This window comes from Euleptes europaea, chromosome 11 (genome assembly GCF_029931775.1).
Source record: "Euleptes europaea isolate rEulEur1 chromosome 11, rEulEur1.hap1, whole genome shotgun sequence".
Classification (NCBI taxonomy): domain Eukaryota; kingdom Metazoa; phylum Chordata; class Lepidosauria; order Squamata; family Sphaerodactylidae; genus Euleptes; species Euleptes europaea.
In genome coordinates, this window is record NC_079322.1 from 206,778 (window position 1) to 226,712 (window position 19,935).

At 46.3% G+C, this 19,935-nt stretch overlaps 1 protein-coding gene across 1 annotated transcript in view; it reads left to right on the top strand.

The window, feature by feature from the left end:
- TMEM245 (transmembrane protein 245) overlaps positions 1 to 19,935 on the top strand; it is an 81,574-nt gene that overhangs the window by 20,178 nt on the left and 41,461 nt on the right. Inside the window, exons 7-11 of the mRNA XM_056857835.1 lie at positions 3,884 to 3,988; positions 6,579 to 6,661; positions 11,485 to 11,575; positions 13,430 to 13,528; positions 14,307 to 14,438. Coding sequence (XP_056713813.1) covers positions 3,884 to 3,988; positions 6,579 to 6,661; positions 11,485 to 11,575; positions 13,430 to 13,528; positions 14,307 to 14,438 — 510 coding nt within the window. The remainder of the gene's footprint in view (positions 1 to 3,883; positions 3,989 to 6,578; positions 6,662 to 11,484; positions 11,576 to 13,429; positions 13,529 to 14,306; positions 14,439 to 19,935) is intronic.

Genomic DNA, 19,935 nt, shown 5'->3' on the forward strand with positions numbered 1-19,935 from the left:
CAAGCGTTTGAGAAAGATGCGCCTGCCTTTCTAGATATTCAGTACAGCTGCTGTGGGTGGGAAGCACCGTGCCTTTTCATGGGTGGCATGTGGCAGAAATGTGTTTATGATTATGCACACAGCAAATGTTTGAGAAAGCTGCACCAGTTGAACTTCTAGCTGAGCATGGGCCTCTTTGGAAGTCTAGCGCAAAGTGTGGGTGCACGTGACCTAATTTCTAACCTAGCTTGTGTGGTCACTAGTGGTTCCTGCCCACTTTTCCTTTTAGGCTCACCTCCCTTTATATCGGTGCTTTCCTGTTCAAGACGCTGATTGCAGTCAGCTTCAGCATTACATTCAGTGACTCAAGAAATTCTTTCTCTGTGACCTGTAAGTGAACAGCATGCTGTGTTTGTTCTGAAGAGTGGAGGGAGTCTCCACATAGCTTATGCACAGGCATCTGCTCCTGCTCTAAACTGACTGCATGTTGCATATTTCACAAGCCTTAAAGGAGACGGTTGTCCCAAAAGCTGTTTTGTAATCCTTCTCTTTGTAGACTATCCAGTTTCTTCAGTCTGGCATGACCTCTGCCTCTCCTTTTCCTACCCTTCCCAAGTCCTTGTGGTGGCCTAGCCATTTCCTTGTGTGGGTCACCTTCTTTTGGGCTTTGTTGTTACCCTAAGTAGGCAGTCTCCACTTTAGTTGGGGGAATTAGCTGGAGACAGAGAGTGAGACGGGGTAACTGTGGTTGATAACCTATATATACCAGGATAGTCCTAAGTGAAAACTCTCAAATGAGCAGGCAGCTGTATACTTAAAATTGGTTTTATTAAAGAATAAAAATAGTAAAACAAGAAATATATTTTAAGCAATGAACAAGGTATGCACATGAAGCATACAAGAGCTGACTAAGAGAAAAGGGAGGACGTTGGATAGGGTTTCAGGGAAGTTATCAGTCTTGAAGGGTTGTCTAGGGAAAGCAGTGCTGAGGAGGAAAACAACCAGCGTTTCCAGGAGCAAAGGAAAGAGCCGACACGCAAGTGGGGTGTGTGCTTGTATCCAGAACACAGACACACTATGAATGGCCAAAGGACCAATATTTATACCCCACAATGGGTCCTGAGGCAGTATGAGATAAGTTGGCAGGAAAGCCAGAGACAAAGAATTGATGGCTTTTCCGGGGTTCAAACAAAAAGGTAGAAAAGGCTTGATGAGTCATCAGACCCAAGAGAATGCCTGGGTTGTTCCCCTGAATACTGATTGATTGCTGGGATGGGTGCAGATAGGGTAAGAAATAGTCTGCTCGGAGTGCCGATTGAATCAGGGTGACACAGTGGGGATTAGCTTCAGTGGCCAACCGCCTTCCTGCCCAGGCTTGATGCTCAGGGTGGATCCCAGAACCCTCTGAGAGACATCCATTTTGTGAGAAGCAGTCTTTATGCCAGTCTTTGGCCCCCGTGCCTTCATGGCACCCCTTAGCGGGAGAAGGGATCCAACTGCTTACAGTATGTGTAAGAAGGTCAGATAATCTGAACTGGCGAAAAACAGGCTGTTTCTGCTAAGTAGACACGATCGCTCTAGAGCCAGCATAGTTTAGTGGTCAGACTAGGATCTGGGAGACCCAGGTTCAAATCCCCGCATGACCATAGAATCCCACTGGGTGACCGTGGGCTAGTCACTCATTCTCAGCCTACCTTGCCCCCCCAGGGGTGTTGTGAGGATAAAATGGAGGAGAATGGAATTATGCAAGCAGCCACCTTGGATCCCCATTGGGGAGGAAGGTGGGGTATAAATAAATTAAATAAATAAAATAAACTTTGCTCCAACTTTGGGGGTTTTCAAGTGCCATTCCCCATTGGTGCTACTGTGGAAGGCTGTGAGCTGTGTGCCTAAAAAAACAAAATTACAAAATTAATTTTTCCAAACTGGTGACCTTTGCACAATTTTTGCTAGTCGTGGGGAGACAAAAGGAGTTAGGCAAAATTTTTAGGCTGCTGGGAATTCTACCTAGTTGTAAGGGATGCAATTCTCAGGTTGCTGAGTTCCGCACTTGCCCTTTCGTTCTTTGTTTGTGAAGGATTGCTGAGGTCTACCTGGGCTGGCCACTCTGGTCTTAGTTAGTGTAGGGGTTCCCTGGTGGAAGGGTGTGGTGTTCAAAGACGGGACAAGGCAGCCTCATGCAAACTCATGGACAAGGTTTGAGCAAAGTAATATGTACTAGGGGCATTTATAATGTCATACTTTTTATTGTTAATTGATAATTGATACTGAACTGTGTTCTGTACTTTAAATCACAAACAAACCCTTCCGAAACCACTATAACTGCCTCGCCTATAGCACACTTATGGGGCAGTCTAGTGTAATTGCTTTGCAGTAAGTAATCTAGGCGCTGACCTGGCTGGCCTAATCTTGATGGATCTTGGAAGCCAAGCAGGGTTGGGCCCTGTTGAGCACTTGGAGGAAAGACCACCGAGGAAGTCTAAGGTTCCAACCAGAGGCAGGCAGTGGCAAACCACCTCTGATTGAGTCTTGCCTGAAGACTGTACAGCAGGGATGGGGAACCTCAGGCCCAGGGGCCTTATGCGGCCCCTGAGGACATTTTTTGTGGCCATCGGGAGCTCTGGGGCCCTGCTGCGGAGGCGGGACTCAGGGTGGCCTTCCCCGAGGGTGTTCCTGGGTCCCTCCCCCTCCCCTCTCCTCTTGCCGACCAACAGCTGACAGTCGGCCAGAGGAGTTCCAAAGGGCGCCGCAGCGCCCCTGTAAGCTGCGCCCCCAGGAACACCCTCTGGGAAGGCCACCCTGAGTCCCGCCTCCGCAGCAGGGCCCCAGAGCTCCCGAGGGCCACAAAAAATGTCCTCAGGGGCCGCATAAGGCCCCCGGGCCTGAGGTTCCCCATCCCTTGATTTTTTCTTGTTTTCCTCCTCTAAAAACTAGGTGCGTCTTATGGAAAGGTGTATCCTATGGAGCGAAAAATACGGTAATTTGTGTAACCCACTGGGCTATATATGCGGTAGGTATAGGAGACCCCTTTTATTAGCACGTTGAACATGAATCTTTCTCCTGCCATTTTACTATGGGCTACAAGGGTTGACGCTACATGCAAAATTCATGAGGAGGACCTTCCGTGTTTTTAAAGCCACTAATTAGCTGGCCTAGGTTGCCACTTTTAAAGACTGAAGAATGGTCCCAGTATGAGATGGCTAAAATACCTCCTCTATCTCTTGCAAGATTAATACCCCCCTCAGCAGTTGGGAAAAGGTATTCTAGATTCTAGAACTTTTCTCTTCCCCTCACACAGTGTTAACTGCAGGTTTGGTGTGGTGTGTTAAACAGTGGAAGATGAATGGAGAGGAAGGGTTAAATATCCTGCCCTCCAGTACTCCTTCCCCGTTCAACTAAGTAGCTTTTTAAAAACCACGGGAGGCCCTAATAGCAGATCATTTGTGCCGTGTCTGGTTTGACATGGATTCCTTTAGGCATCTAAAGAGTGCTGTTGTATACATGTGTGTGTGTGAGAGAGAGAGGGGAGGTTTTCTGCCGGCCAAAGGGAGTTTCAGTGCTCGCTGGGCATTCAGTGCCAGATGATGAAGCATTAAAAGCCGCGGTCTGCGTCTAAAGCGGCTTGGTAGTTTTATGATTTAATTTTAAGCTTTCGACTGCTTTGCTAGACGTTCACTTGGAGTCATGGCACTGAGTAGCCCCAGCATCACTCACACTTTGATACTCCTAACTTTTCACAGGATGCATTTGGCTCCTGGGGTGCGTTCAGCACCCTGTCTTGCAGTTGGTCTCCACGCCAGCGGAGATCTCACAGAGACAGGTGGCTGCCAGAAGGATTTCTGTACAGGGAAAGGTGGTTTTGATGTCTTGGTGTTTCACATTCCTTTTTTTTTTCTTGGCACAGATGATGGTGTGGCTGGAGAAAATGCTAGATAAAATCATTAGCATTCTTATTATATTTGTGCTTGTGATCGGAACCCTCCTGCTTGCCCTTCTTCTCACTGCCAAGGTACCGTGTCTAATTATTCCTGTCTGCAGAGATTATGACTGCTCAGTTGTTGGGTTTTTTCCCACTTGCTGTTGGGAGTAGTCATGCTGATGCCGGGGGGGGGGGGGCTTAGGGTCAGTGTGGTGGTGGAAATTGCCCTTAAGTTGCAACCAATTTACGGCACCCTGTGGGGTTTTCAAGGCAAGAGACGAACAGAGGTGGTTTGCCATTGCCTGCCTCTATGGCGCAACCCTGGATTTCCTCAATGGTCTCCCCTTCAAGTACTAACCACAGCTGACCCTGCTTAGCTTCCAAGATCTGATGAGATTGGGCTAGCCTGGGCTATCCAGGTCAGGGCTTGGTCAGTGCAAATGCCCGTTAATAGGGTATTTTGACATTCCATAGAAGTATACCTTGGAAGAACGTGTCATCAAGCTGAAACAGACTCATGGCGACTCCAAGGATCATAGGGTTTTCAAGATGAGACAAACAGAGGTGGTTTGTCATTGCCGACCTCTGTTTAGTGCCTCGTATATCCAGAGCTGTGCTGTTCACTTCTGAACTCAAGTGCTGCTCCAAATGATTGAGCAAGGAAATACCAGTTAGCCATCTATATAAATAAAAATGTAAATGTTCATTTGTTCAAAATCTTAAATCTCCGAAAGTTCTTCACCGATTGCTTTGAAATTTTGACACAACGTGTTTTTATATACCTACATGATATAGATGTCACACCTGTGACAGGTAAAAACATGCTTTTCTTGAAAAACAGCGCCATCTGTTGGACGTAAAAGCAACACACACTATCTTCTTAGATGCACCAGGAGGAAATGGTAAAACGTTCCTAATTAGACTGATTCTGGCAGCAATGCGATCCCAAAATGACATAGCCTTGTCCGGAATAGCTGCGACATTGCTACCAGGTGGAAGAACTACTCATTCCGCTTTGAAATTGCAATTGAACATGCAATTCATTGAAACTCCTACGTGCAACATTTCCAAAGCATCCGGCATGGGAAAAGTATTGCAGAAATGCAAACTTATTGTTTGGGATGAATGCACAATGGCGCACAAGAAATCGCTCCAGGCTCTTGATCGATAATTGCAAGATTTGCGTGGAAACATCAGACCATTTGGGAACGCATTAATATTGCTTGCAGGAGATTTCAGGCAAACATTACCTGTAATTCCTCGATCGACACCAGCGGACAAAATAAATGCCTGAAATACTCTACTTTGCGGCGACATGTAAAGACGTTAAAATTAACTTCAAATATGCGTGTCCAGCTGCAAAACGCTCGATCAGCTGAGATATTCTCACATCAATTGCTGGAAATTGGGAACGGAACGGTACCGGTTGATCTGACCTCAGGATGAATTTCATTGCCTCATAACTTCAGCAATTTAGTGACGTCAAAACAAGAATTGATTGAAAAAGTATTTCCCAATATTCAAACCAATTAGAAGAATCACGATTGGCTGAGTGAACGAGCTATTCTTGCGGCCAAGAACAAAGACATCTACGAATTTAACAATATTATTCAGTCTCACATTCAAAGCGAGGCAGTCACATACAAGTCCGTCGACACTGTTGTGGAAGCAGATGAAGCGGTTAATTATCCAACAGAATTTTTGAATTCACTCGATCTGCCAGGGATGCCACAGCCCGTACTGCAATTGAAAATCGGCGTGCCAATTATCATGTTGCGAGATATCAACCAGCCAAAGCTTTGCAGCGGCACGCGGCTTGCAGTAAAAAAATTCATGAGCTACGTCGTAGAAGCAACAATCTTGACAGGGCCTTTCAGAGGTGAAGATGTCCTCATTCCTCGCATTCCTATGATTCCAATGGATATGCCATTTCAATTTAAGAGATTGCAATTCCCAATTCGATTGGTGTTTGCAATCACCATCAACAAAGCTCAGGGGCAATCTTTCGAATTGTGCGGTTTAGATCTAGACGCGGAGTGCTTCTCACATGGACAATTATATGTTGCGTGTTCTAGAGTCGGCAAACCACACAATCTATATCTGCACAGACAATGCAACAACAAAAAATATTGTATACCCACAAGCATTGTGAAATTACACATATTAGAAACGTGCGCTTTCTCTTTTCTTTCTTTTCCATTTCACCAGACTGGGCCACAGCAACGCGTGGCCGGGTACCGCTAGTGTATTAATAAGATTGTTGTCTCATCAATGCATAAGTACAGTCTGCTCTTTTGAAATAGTTCAGATTATGTACAGTAAATATTTTTAGTAAAAAAAAAAAAGTCTTAAACATCCTTTATAGAAGAAGTGTTGTTGGGAACTTGTCTAGCAGATGGAATCCTCCCCTCCCCCTTTCTTTCCTTTCTCCTCTCAAAATAGAATATTGTTTGTTTGCTTGTTTTTTTCAAACTGTCTCAGTGTTGGCTTAGTCCACAGAATATGCATAGACTTCAGCAGTCTGAAGCAGCAGAATGGAGCACAGGTGGTGGCACCATCTCTGATGATTTCCCCCTCTAGGCATGGTATTTCTGTTAACTTAGGACATACCGTTTAGAGTCATGTGATGGTGCTTTTCTTTCCTTTACATTTTCCGTCTCTCTCTCTTTATTGAACTTAGGTGCATCAAGAAAGCGTGCATATGATTGAAGTCACCAGCAGCTTGATCAATGAAACCATAGCTAATCACCCAGAATGGGCCAAGTAAGAATACATGAAGCAATGTGACAAAATTCAAGAGGACAATCCTGTGAATGCCACACCCAATCGCATATGAAAGTTCTCTTAATACTTGAAAACAGGGGCCGCAAATGTGCTTGGCAGTGGGATGGTGGCAGAGCAGCTCCTGGTATTCCTGGAAGAATCTTCCCCTGACCTGTTTCAGACGGGCTTTCAGCCTGGTTATGAGTCAGAGGTAGCTTTAGTTGTGCTGGAGGATGATTTATGGCTACACAGTGCTGAGGTGATTTTTCCCTATTAGTTTTATTAGATCCGTTTGCCACATTTGATAGTCAACACTTCCATTCTGTTAAAACGTACAGAGTTGCGTTTTGGAGACTCTGGTGACCTTCTCCGTTGTTTTTTGTCCTTTCCTGTTGGCTGTGTGGCAGTGAATTTCTCTGGAGAGGCCAGGTCTTCCCTGCTGGCTGCTCGGTTTTCCTCAAGGAACGGGGCCCCTCACCAGCATTCTTTGATATTTACATAGGACCTTTCAATCAACTGGAGGTTTGCAGTTGGTTGTCGCCAATCAGTCTAAACTTCCCAGTGCATCCATTGTCTCATCTGGATGTTGTTAGGTGAATAAGCTGTAGCTGAATCCAGGTAAAACAGAGAAGACGTTGGTTAGGCAAGCAGCTCTTTTGGGGTGGGTTTGCATGAACCAGATGGGGTGAGGTCAACTCTGTCAGATCAGGAGAAGAGTTGGGGGAGTTGGCTCTTGGACAGCTGGTTGGCACAGCTGCTAGGAGTGTAATTTTTCCTCTTTTTTTTGCCATCAAGTCACTGCTGACTTACAGTGACCTGTAGGGTTTTCAAAGCAAGAGACATTTGGAGGTGGTTTGCCCTGGTATTCCCTGAAGGTCTCCCATCCGAATACTTGCCATGATCGAGGCTGAGAGTGTGACTGGCCCGAGGTCACCCAGCAAGTTTCCACGGCAGAGTTGGGATTTTCTCAGATCCTAGTCCGACCCCTTAACCATCATGCTGGCTCGGTGGACTGTCTTACTCCAGTTATATTTAATCCTAAAGCTCGCTCTGTTTGAACTGCTGAACTGACCATGTTGATCAATGTAACCTTCAAGACTGACTATTGCAACTCACTGTATGGGGGGCTGCCCTTGAAGGCAACTCTGAAACTCCCAGCTGGTGCAGTGTGCCTTTCAGTTGACATTGGGCAATTACATACAGATTTTTCATTTCATTTCATTAACCTTTATTGGCATACCAAAGACAGAGATAGAAAAAACAACAACAAAATACCTCCAAAGGGCAATACATATAAGTTACAGTCGGGTTAATAAAACTTTTCTTGTTCTTTAAGAACTCCTGTAAGAAATTCAGCCACGGTAGCCGTAATTTTAGGATCATGGTCACTCAAAAGAAATTTGCATTTCACTTCATTACTCCTGTATGTCTTGTACTGGAGCAAAGTAGATAGCAGTTTATCCCGCAGAGTCACATAGAAGGGGCAATCTAAAAGGATGTGGTCAATTGTATCTAACAAGTTTAAACCACATGTGCATAGGCGTTCATGTCTAGGGATCTGGAGGTATCGGCCTAAGAGCATCCTAGATGGGAATGCATTAACCCTAGCTAATAGAAAAGCGCGGCATTGAGAAGGTATCTCTAGGTTATCTAGATACCTAGCCATTTTGCCCGATCCATTATTAAGGCCTAGGGCCACCGGAGAGCAGATGGGGGGAAGAGCTGGGTTAAAATTCTGCAATTCTACATCAAGGAGACGTTGCTTGATTCTTTTAAAGATGTAAGATTCATTGGCCAGAGCAAGATTATCTAAATCAATTCCAATTTGACAGAGTCTAGATCTAATCAATATGTCCCATGAGAAATAATGAAGTTCACTTTTCAAGAAATATAAAAGGGAACCTGGCTCAGTTTGAAAATATAATTTGAGCCAATATCTTATTGTTTGAATCCAGGCTTTGGTGGCAATCAAGTTTTTCCCAGTTTCATAACAAATTGTGAAATATGAGACACATTTAGGTATCCCCATTATTTGTCTAAGAAATATGGCTTGGATGTTCTCCACTTCTTGATTAAGAGTTCCAAGCCATAAGGGAACTCCAAACAGAAGTTGGGGGAATATTTTCAAATTCAGGATTTTTATCACTGCAGGAACACACTGATTCCCCTTCGCGTAGAAAAACTGCTTGAGCTGATTTAAGGAAATCCTGGTGGCTTTAATAGTATTTTGTCGATGTATAGACCAATTGAGATTATAGTTATAAGTAATTCCCAAATACTTATAGCTTTTAACTTGTTCAATTGAATCCTTTCCAATGTGCCATTTGTATGAGGACATTTTTTTGAAAATACCACTACTTTTGATTTGGAGGAGTTAATAGAAAGTAAATTAAAATGGCAATAATTATTAAAAGCATCTAGATATCGTTGGAGGCCTACTTTAGTGAAAGAAAGAATGACGGTGTCGTCCGCATAAAGAAGTAGAGGTAAAGACTGGGACCCTAATTTAGGTGGATGACCATTAACTGAACCCAATGACTGCGCTAGATCAGAAAGAAAAATATTAAAAAGTAGCGGAGCTAAAACACACCCTTGTTTAACACCTCTTTGAATTAAGATTTTCTTAGTCAGTCCACCATTAGGTGAGTATTTAACTTGGCAGGTGGTATTTAAGTGTAATTTCTTTAAAAGTATTAGCAGCCTGGGGTCAATTCCTAGATTTGACAATTTGTCCCACAGTTTCTCTCTAGGAATAGAGTCAAAAGCACTTTTTAGGTCTATGAAAGCTGCAAACAATTTTCCCCCACCTATCTTCATGTATTTTTCCAGAAGAAAGGATAAAACAATACAGTGATCTAAAGATGATTTGTTCTTAGTGAATCCTATTTACATACAGATTAATTGACATTACACTGGGTTTTTTGACAGCTGCACAGTTGCTGGTTTGTTTCTGAGCTCACTTAAAGGTGGTTGCTTTACCCTTTAAAAAGTTCCTGACACGGGGACCACGAAAGAGCGCTCTCTCTCTCTCTCTCTCTCTCTCTCTCTCTCTCCCTCTCCCTCTCCCTCTCCCCCCCACCTGCTGACCACTGTTGCTCAGCCCAACAGCTGTGGGTGGAGCTTCCCTGTTTTTGGGAGATCAATTTGGCCCCAGTGAGACCATCAGTTTTATCAGTGAGTGGTTGTTACACTGATGAATGACCTACCAGAGAAAGTGTGTGAATGTCTTTCCTCACAAGGCAGTTTAATAATAATAATAATAATAATAATAATTTATTGCGGTCCTTGACCAGTATTACAAAGTTAAAACATCATTAAAACAACAATAGTTCAGTACAACAACAACAAAAAAGAGCTGCAGGAATATCTGAGCTAGTCAAATAGGTTTAAAACTCTGCATCAGCTTTAATATCATTTACCCGTGTCTTACATATCCCTAGACAGAATTTAGCTACTTGTCTGAATACCCAGTGGTTTCTATCAGACAACAGATATTCCAGTTTAGGTGCATCAGATTCATCAAGAAGCCCAACTAACACTGGCTGGAGATATTTTGATCTGGCCTCCTTGTAATATGGACATCTCAGAAGCTCATGTGCTCTGTAGTTTCCACCTCCCCCATCGAGTATAAACATAATCTTTGTGAGTAAGGGATCTTTTTGAATCTCCTTACCAGCATGGCAGAAGGAAGTGCCGTGCACCTTGCCAAGGTAAATGTTCCTCTGCTGTTGTTAAATTCTAGTTTAGTTAAATAGGCTGCCGGGGCAACCACATATTTAATGCTCGGAGAGAGGCAGTTTTATTCCGCTGCGCATTTGCTGGCTCAGTGTTGGTGGGCCCTGGCTTTCATATGTGATCTGCTGGGCGCAAGTGAAATTTTGTTTGTTTTATGGCTTGGCATGTTGGTTGTGAGCTGACAAATTTGTGTACCTTGGGGCTGGGTTTTAATGTGATAACAGCTGTGAATTTTATTGTTGTCCTTTATTGATTATTGGAAGGTACTTTGAGTTCAATGGTGTGGGATGAATGAGTTTCTAAAATAAATATGAGGAAAGGGTCAGTGGCCATTGGAAATAAAGGATAGTTTTCACAAACATCATTCAGTTATCAAACTCTATGTGGTTTAACTCCTCCTCCATTGGGGTGCAAAACTTTGATAATTTTGAAGGCCATGTGGGGAAGCTCAGTTTTTCCCCAGGAAAAAAATCAGAAATTTGGGGAAGGATTTCTTTATTAAAATATTTATGTCTCAACTTTCTTCATCTTAAGACAGCTTAAAACCACAAGGTAAAACATACAAAATAAGAAGCCTCCCTCCACCCAAAACCTGCCTACAGTCTATTCCCTGTTAAAAGTGCTGGCAAATAAAACAGCCTCCTGGCACCCCCTGAAAATTTCTACAGACAGCAGCGCTCCTGAGGGGGAAAAGGTTTCCCTCTTTTTTTCTGCCATCACCCTTCACATCCTTGGATGGGAACAGAACTAAAGCCATAAAGGCTTGGAGGAGATGGACTCATGAATTCTCAGTGTGGTTGAGAAATCTCTTCTTTCTAAAATGAAAAAAGAGGAATGATTTCTTTCTAAAACTCAACCCCCAAATAGCCTATAGAGCAGTAAGAGGTTACATTATTCTTGAGTAATTCTTGCAGAAATAACGATTGCTCTTTTTTTGTCATTGTTCTGTTGAACAAAGCCAAGTTACACCTTGTTAATGGTGATCTGTATTAGCCTACCTTTGCTAGAAAACACTGTGTATATATTTATGTACCGTGACATGAAGTATTTGATACACAGACGGTTTCTTTTCTTTTTTTTAAACCTAGTTTGCTTCCTGAAGCTCAGGTTGTTCAGAAGGCACTGAATTCAGCTGCCAATAACGTCTATCAATATGGTCGAGAATGGATAACGCACAAGGTAAGCTTTTGATAATCCAGTATTGATAATCCTACTGTATATTGAATGTTCATCGCCGTGGCCTCTGTGCAGTCCCACATGGAAACTGTGCTTGTGCAGGGCAGCCACGGAGAATTTCTGACAAGCTTCTCAAAGGATCGGTTGCTACAGAGCGCTCCCTCCCTCTTTCTCTCGTCAGAGCCAACGACTCTTCCCGCCCAAATGGACAAATGATGGAGGGGCAGGGGAGCGCTCTTCCCTCAGTTCTTTTTATGCCGCTATGGGGAAAGGACGTTTTTCTGCAAACTTCGCAGTTTCTGAGGGAATATTTTCTTCTTCATTGCAAGTCTCTTACTTACCTTCTAGTAACCCCACCGGGTGAGACAGAAAAATGGCGTTGTTTAAGAAGTGTGGTAAATGTGGGACCAAGATGGCCCAAAATGACAAACATACTGAATGCCTGCTTTGTCTTGGTGAGGGGCATATCCCTTTGACATGTGAGGCCTGTGCGTTGTTTATTCTTAAAGCCAGGCAAAAGAGAGCCTCTAGGTTAAAAGCATCCTTCTGGGAGAAGTCTATGAAGGCCCTGCACCCTCCAAGAAATCAAGGAAAGAGCGCTCTCCATCAACTGCATCAGTTCCAACGTCGGCACCAAAGCATGATTAAGATTCAGCCTCCTTCCAGAAGAGGGCAGCCTTAGAACCTCCGATAAAGAAAGCTAAAAAGAAGTCGAAACACTCTCTTTGACTTTGAAAGACTCCAGCTGAGAAACTACCGCCTTTGACATCGACCTTGGTTGGGCCCGACAAATGCCTCCCGCTGTTGGAGAAGTCACGTTATTCAGAGTGGAAGTTGCCATTTCCCTGTCAGAGACGCGCACTATCCAGGTCTCTGAAGCATTCCAGGCGTCACTAGTTGCCTTTCCCCCTGACGTCAGGCGGTTTCACCCAAACCAACAGGCCATAGATCTAGGTCACTGCGAAGGCAAACCTCTCCTCCAAAGGATGATCCTTGGCAATGAGCTTCATTATCACCTCTATGTTGGCAGATGCTTCATGCCCCAGCCGAACCCATGAGGCAACATCAGACCCTCCCATCTTTGTCGATGGTGGCTGTCTATTTTTCATCTTCCTCAGATGAAGACGTGATGGATGTTCCGCTAGTGCATATGTGTGTGTGTAAATAAATAAATGACTTCTTATTTGGGTACGAAAGTGTCCCATGGCTTCTGCAGCATGGTTTGGTTTGAATGCAAATCAAGTCTAGGAAGAGCAGTGGGCCACTGCCACACTCCTAGCCAACAATTACAGCAGCTAAGTACTTTGAGGGTTAATGGCGAAAGAGAATTATTAATCGCTCCCCAGAAGCTTAGCAAGCCAGGTCACCGCAAATGTGGTTATCCCCAGGTCTTTCAATATTGCCTGCAGGGAAAGAAGAAGAAGAGTTGGTTTTTATATGCCAACTTTCTCTACCACTTAAGGGAGACTCAAACCAGCTTACAATCACCTTCCCCTCCCCACAACAGATACCCTGTGAGGTGGGTGGGGCTGAAAGAGCTCTAACAGAGCTGTGACTTGGCCAAGGTCACCCAGCTGGCTTCGTGTGTAGGAGAGGGGAAATAAATCCAGTTCACCAGATTAGCCTCCACCGCTCATGTGGAGGAGTGGGGAATCCAACCCGGTTCTCCAGGTCAGAGTCCACTGCTCCAAACCACTGCTCTTCACCACCACACCATGCTGGCTCTCAAAAAAGAGGGGAATGGTATGCGTGGAGTAACTTCTGTATCCATCCAGGGTGGCCTTGTCTGTACTCGGCAACCACATTTCTCCTGCCGTGCTGACTACTTAAACCAGCTCTTCCGTTTTTCTTTTTCAGCTCCATAAAATATTAGGAGAAAAAGTGAACAACACTGCTGTGATTGAGAAGCAAGTTCTGGCACTCTGGGACAGACTGTACCACTCTTGGTTTGTGAAAGTAAGCATCTTGGGCATATGGGCAGTGTATTGATTCAGGGGTGTTTTAGTAATACTTACATGAATGATGATTACAGAAACTGTTAGAAATCTTAGTACTGAGGAGATTCCAGATAGCGGAGCCTAGTTACTTTGTACTTATGAGGAAAGTGGTGAAGGGACTACTGGCGCGGGTTCAAGGGTGGCTTCACATTTCATCCCCTGTAGATTTCAGGGAGCAAATCATTATCTGAAGAGGCACAAAGAGTTGGTGTGTCAGGTCCCTGTCCCTATTTTGCCCCTTTAACCCAGTTTGACTTCTGAAGGGAATTTTTTATAAGGCTTCACATACTTGAAGGATGAAGTGCAACAACAACAACAGAATTCAGAGGCTTCAATCACTGCTGAAGGGCCCTGACCTGGCTGGCCAGGGCTACCCTGAACTTGGAAGCTAAGCAGGTTCAGCTCTGTTTAGTACCTAGATGTGAGACCACCAAGGAAGTCCAGGGTCACTAAGCAGAGGCAGGCAAGGGCAAACCACCTCTCTTGGTCTCTTGCCTTGAAAACCCTACGGGGTCACCATAGGTTGGCTGTGACATGACAGCACTTTCCACCACCACCAACTGCAGAAGGGCAGCATTGTGTCCTTAAGGAGTGTGCAACCTTTAGAAAAATCTGTTAGCCTTTCAGAAGCCAAAGCAGGTGAAGCAGCCTCTATGAAAAGGGTGGGGTGTCCCTCATGTATTCTTACAGGTGCATTCTTCACAATTCAGTCTGTGAAATACTCTTTTGCTTGACAGAATGTGACACATTCAGGAAGACACAAAGGTCACAAGCAGCCTGTGGGCCGTCAGAACAGCTGGCCAGGGGAACTGCTGGATTGGCAAGATATTGCCTCCTTTGTTCATGAAAACATTGAGACGTTTCTTTCGGTAGGTAATTTTTAAAGAATAGTAAAACAGGAAAAATTGCCTCTCTCCATAAAATGACTTTCTCGGTTCCTTCACTGAAGCTGCACTTTCCATAATTGCTCTAACCTGTAGGCCTTTCCCTGTAGCAGCTTTCCTGTCTTATTGTAATGGCGTCGGATCAGGCAGCGGGGTGCTTAGTTTTTGGAAACACCGAGTAGTGTTTCATTCTCCAGTCTGTGTTCTGCCAGTGGATATGTTTTCTGAAATGCTGCAACGCAGATTTGTTTCTTGACACTCTGTATTAGAGAGTCAAGGTTGGACCCAGACTAAACTGACAGTTTCCCCCCGATTTCCTCCCTTTCCCACTGCAGACCTCCACTGATGTCATTCCTCAGGGCCCCACTATCTCCTAGCAGCAGCATTTTGTGGTGGTGAGGGAACTGGGGGGGGGGAGGGGGGAGGCAGGACAGTTCTGTAACAGCAACTGACATTTTAGTCTGGATGCAGCCCTCAGCCTGTGTGTTTGGTTTTTCTAGTTTTACAGGAAGTCACTCTTGCTTATAATTTAGTCAGTTGAGTGACTCCTGTTGGCCCAAAACATCTGCATGGGCTGAAGTACATAATTTCTAGCAGCATTTGAAACTTTTAGTGGGGGACCCCATGCCGCAGAGCCAGGGCCACGATGGTGTGAGGGATTGCTCTGCTCTGTGTCTGGACTGTCCGTACAAGCGACAGGCCAGGTCTCTGTCAGTAGAAGGGTCTCTGTCAGTAGAAGGGTTCAGGCCTTGGCTGAACTGCTTCCCAGTTAGGCCCCCGCTGGAATGCCGCATTCGCTTTCCTTTCCTCATTCCCTCCTCCTCCCTCCGACCTTGGCTTTCGCAGGCTTGGGTTAACAAGCTCCTCTGTTGTCTTTGATGTGTTCAGTAGCTTAGCCCTGAGCTGTTATCTCTTGGTTCCCAAAACATGTAACCGCCGCCTGCATTTTAGAACTGTTTATATTCTAGCCCTTTTGACTATGTGAGCACTTGTAGCTTTGGACCATGTAGGCCCTGACCTTACCTGAAGCCTTCCAATAAACTTACCTGCTTCTGAACGGTCGTCTGAGCGAGTGATTTTATGGAAATTGCCCAGGGAGGTTGGAGAACCTCACATTAAGCTACAAGTCCCTTGCCCCAGCTCCTGCTCCTGTACCATCCTTGGACAGCTATGGCAGGCGATGGGGATGACAAGAAGGACGAGGACAGCACTGTGCCAACGAACCCCGATCCTAGCCCTTCGGAAGGGAAGTCGACTGGGAAGACGCCCAGTGGAGCCGACTCTGGATCGGGTTTGGGTGCGAAGCCCAAGTCTACCCGCTTGAACACCTGGTTAGAGTCTCCGCGTGCTTGGTCGCTCTCCAGGGATGAGACGCGGGCTCGAAGGACTGCATTTCCGGGACTGGATTTGAAGACGATCCGGCCCGGAAGGAAGCTCTCCTGCTACACCAGATGGAAGAGGAACGCCAACGGTGGCAGGTAGAGCAACAGGACATACTTGAACGCATGGATGCCATGAACGCCGTAATGCTGGACTTGGCCCAGACGCTGGATGACTTGCGGGTGGATCCGCCGCAGCAGCCTGCAGCGCCGGCGGGAGGGGGACAGCCCGTACAGCCTGCGGCTCCTGTGCCACCCGCTCGCCCCGTTCCGTCGGCACACCGGGACTTAAAAATCACCTATGATGGGTCGAGTGACCAGTTGACATTTTTTATGGTTCAAGTGGATATTTTTATGCGAGAGCAAGCTAGGACCTTTACCTCTGAGGAGTCTCGGGTCCAGTATGTTGCATCCTTGCTACAGGGTGAGGCGGCTGCCTGGATGGTGCTGCAGTACGAACTCCGCTCCCCTGTCCTGCGAAGTCTCGATGACTTCATGATTGCTCTTCGACATCGTTTCGAGGACCCGCACTTGGGCGAGAGAGCCAAGACTGCCTTGCTACAGTTGCGTCAAGGGACTAAGTCAGTAACGCAATATGCTAGTGAATTTCAATCGCTCTCGAGCAAGATTTTGGACTGGAGTGAAGCTACCAGGGTGCAATATTTCCATGAGGGTTTGAACCCGGAATTACAGCACTGGGCTTTTATGCAAGGTAACCCTCCTGATGTAGAAGGCTGGGTCCGGCATGCAGCCGACATTGAGAATCGAAAGCAGCTTCTACTTTTATCCAGACAATGCACGGGTCGGGAGACCAAAGTCCGTGGAGACAGGCCTGGCGGTCCGATGGGCTCTCGTTTCCCCTCGGGGGGGGGACCGTCGGTAGCCGAACGCCGCAAACGCTTTGAGAGCGGAGCCTGTCTCGTTTGCGGAGGTAAAGGACATTTTGCTTCTCAATGCCCTTCCAGACCCGGATGCCCGGGACCACCCCGACCAGCAGCGGCTGAACCAGAAAAGCCACCCGTGGAGGGACAGTCTCGCCGCCGCAGCGGCGCACCCGACAGACGGAGTACTGCTTCGGCCCTTCAAGCACAATCCAACCCAGGAGCTTCGAAAGCTACTGGCCCATCGGGGCCACGGATTACAAATGAAACCTGGGGCTCATCAGAGCCACGGATTACAAATCCCGAGTTGACCTCATCCAGCGACGAGGAGGAATGGGACCCGACGGCAAAAAACGCCGCCAGTCTGCTGTAAAAGGGGCTCCTCAGCAGACCGCTCCGGACTCGGTGCAAGGAGCTCCAATGATGGTAAGCGAACAAGAGCACAATGTGTTTATCGAGGTTGCCCTTACGTTGCCTAAAGGGGGACCGATAATAAAAGTGACAGCCCTCGTAGATTCCGGCTGTTCCCGCACCCTGATAAGCGAAAAAGTCACCCGCCAACTGCGGGTGAAAAGGGTGCAGTTGCCCGAACCCATACATTTCTCCCAAATGGACGGTAGCGACCTTAGAGGAGGCCCTGTCACTCACCGCACGACCGCGGTAGTGATGGGCATGGGGGAACATTGGGAACGGCTCCATTTTACCATTGCCCCGATCAACACGCCCGTGATTTTGGGTACGAACTGGCTGCTGGGACATAACCCCTCCATAGATTGGGTAGAACGAACTCTCACGTTCCCTGAGACCCTGTGTGAGCATCACGACAAGGACCGGGTGCTCAAAACCCGGGCGGCTGCCTTAGTTGAGGCACGGCCAACAGGAACTGTCAACCCACAGCTCCCTAAGGAGTATGCTCAGTTTTCTGATGTGTTCGATGTACAACAGTGTGACAAATTGCCTCCTCACCGGGAGACCGATTACGCCATAGAAGTGGTAGGGGATGGCAAACTGTCCAAAGGAAAGATTTACCCCATGAGTCCTAACGAAAAGGCTGTCTTACGGGACTATTTGGACACTAATTTGGCTCGGGGTTTTATCCGCCCCTCCAAAGCACCATTTTCGCCTCCTGCCTTTTTTGTGAAAAAGAAAACGGGAGATTTAAGACTGTGTATTGATTTTCGCAGACTGAATGCAGTCACTCAGTCTAATGCCTACCCCCTCCCTCTCATTCCAGACCTGCTTGCACAATTGAAGGAGGGCCAGATTTTCACTAAATTGGACTTAGTGGAAGCCTACCATCGCATCCGAATAAGAGAAGGAGATGAACCAAAAACCGCTTTTTCTTGTTGTTTTGGAATGTTTGAGTATTTGGTGATGCCTTTCGGACTTACGGGGGCTCCGAGTGTATTCATGCAATTAATCAATGAAGTGTTACATGATTTGCTATTCCGCGGAGTGGTGGTTTATTTGGATGATATTCTCATTTATACAAAAACTATGGAAGAACACGTACAGCTAGTGCAAGAAGTATTGCAGCGGTTGCGTGCCCACAAGCTCTTTGCCAAGGTTTCAAAATGTGACTTTCACCGACCCTCCATTACCTTTCTAGGGTATGTCATTTCACACCAAGGGTTAGAGATGGATCCCGACAAGATTCGGGCAGTGGTCGAGTGGGACCCCCCCCACCACGCGCAGGCAATTGCAACAATTTCTGGGTTTTGCAAACTTTTATCGGAACTTTATTTCAAACTTTGCTCAGGTGGCGCTCCCTCTAACCTCGCTGTTGCGCACGAAAGGAAAGGGAGCGGCAGCCACATTGCCGTCTGCAAAACTGCAATGGACTTCTGCCTGCCAACAGGCGTTTGAGACGCTCAAGCGGCTGTTTACTTCTGAACCTGTACTCTCCCACCCCGACTGTGAGAAACCTTTCATAGTCCAAGTGGATGCTTCTGAGGTTGCCATGGGGGGCCCCCTACTTCAACGGGATGAGAACGGCCACTTAAAACCGTGTGCTTATTTCTCAAAAAAGTTCTCCCAATCTGAAATCAACTGGGCGATATGGGAGAAAGAAGCAGCAGCGGTAAAACACGCTCTCACTATTTGGAGACATTTCCTGGAAGGGGCAGAGGAGCCCTTTGAGGTCTGGAGCGATCACAAAAATTTAGAGGCTTTAAAAGGGACTAGAAAGTTGACAGCAAAACAGGTTCGCTGGGCACAGTTTTTCACCAAGTTCCGGTTTGTCCTTAAACATGTGCCTGGCAAGGACAATGCTTTGGCAGATGCCTTGTCCCGACTCCCCCAATACCGGAATGACTTTGACCGACCCGTTGAATCCCTATTCACTCCGGAACAGAGAGGGGAAGTGCCAGGACTGTCAGTAACCACCCGATCCCAAACTCGCGCCACTGACATTGCCCCTCTTCGGGGAGTACCAGAGACTTTTCAGATGAAGCTTAAAGAAGCCACACAGTTGGCGGAAGAGAAGCAAAGTCTTCCTCCAAACCTTACTCAAAAGAGGACTTTTTGGTTCCAGGGAAATAGGCTATATGTACCAGAGACTCTTAGAAAGGAGGTGTTGGGAATGGTACATGGGGCCAAACTAGCTGGACAATTTGGGTTTGTTAAATCCTTGCATTTGTTACGACGACAATTTTGGTGGCCTGGTATGAGAGCTGATGTTGAATTATTTGTGCGCAGCTGTCCCACCTGCGCTACTGCAAAGAAACGCATGGGAAAGCCACCAGGCCTTTTAAAACCACTGGAAGTCCCAACCATGCCTTGGGAAGTTATAGCCATGGATTTTATTACCGATTTGCCCCCTAGCCGGGGTAAAACCGTTTTGTGGGTAATTACTGACTTATTTTCGAAACAGGTTCATTTCGTTCCTTGTGCTGGATTGCCTTCGGCACAAAAGCTGGCACGGTTGTTTGTTAATCACGTGGTAAAGCATCATTCGGTCCCACGGAAGGTCCTCTCCGACAGGGGGGCTCAGTTTGTGGCCAAATTCTTTAGGGCCTTTCTGAAAATAATGGGGGTGAAAGAGCAGGGCTTGTCTTCTGCTTACCATCCTCAAACCGATGGCCAGACTGAACGTGTGAATGCTGTAGTGGAATGTTATTTAAGGTGTTATGTGAACTACCACCAGGACAACTGGGTAGATTTGCTGCCATTTGCTGAATATGCCTACAATAACGCCCCTCATTCCTCCACAGGTTTCAGTCC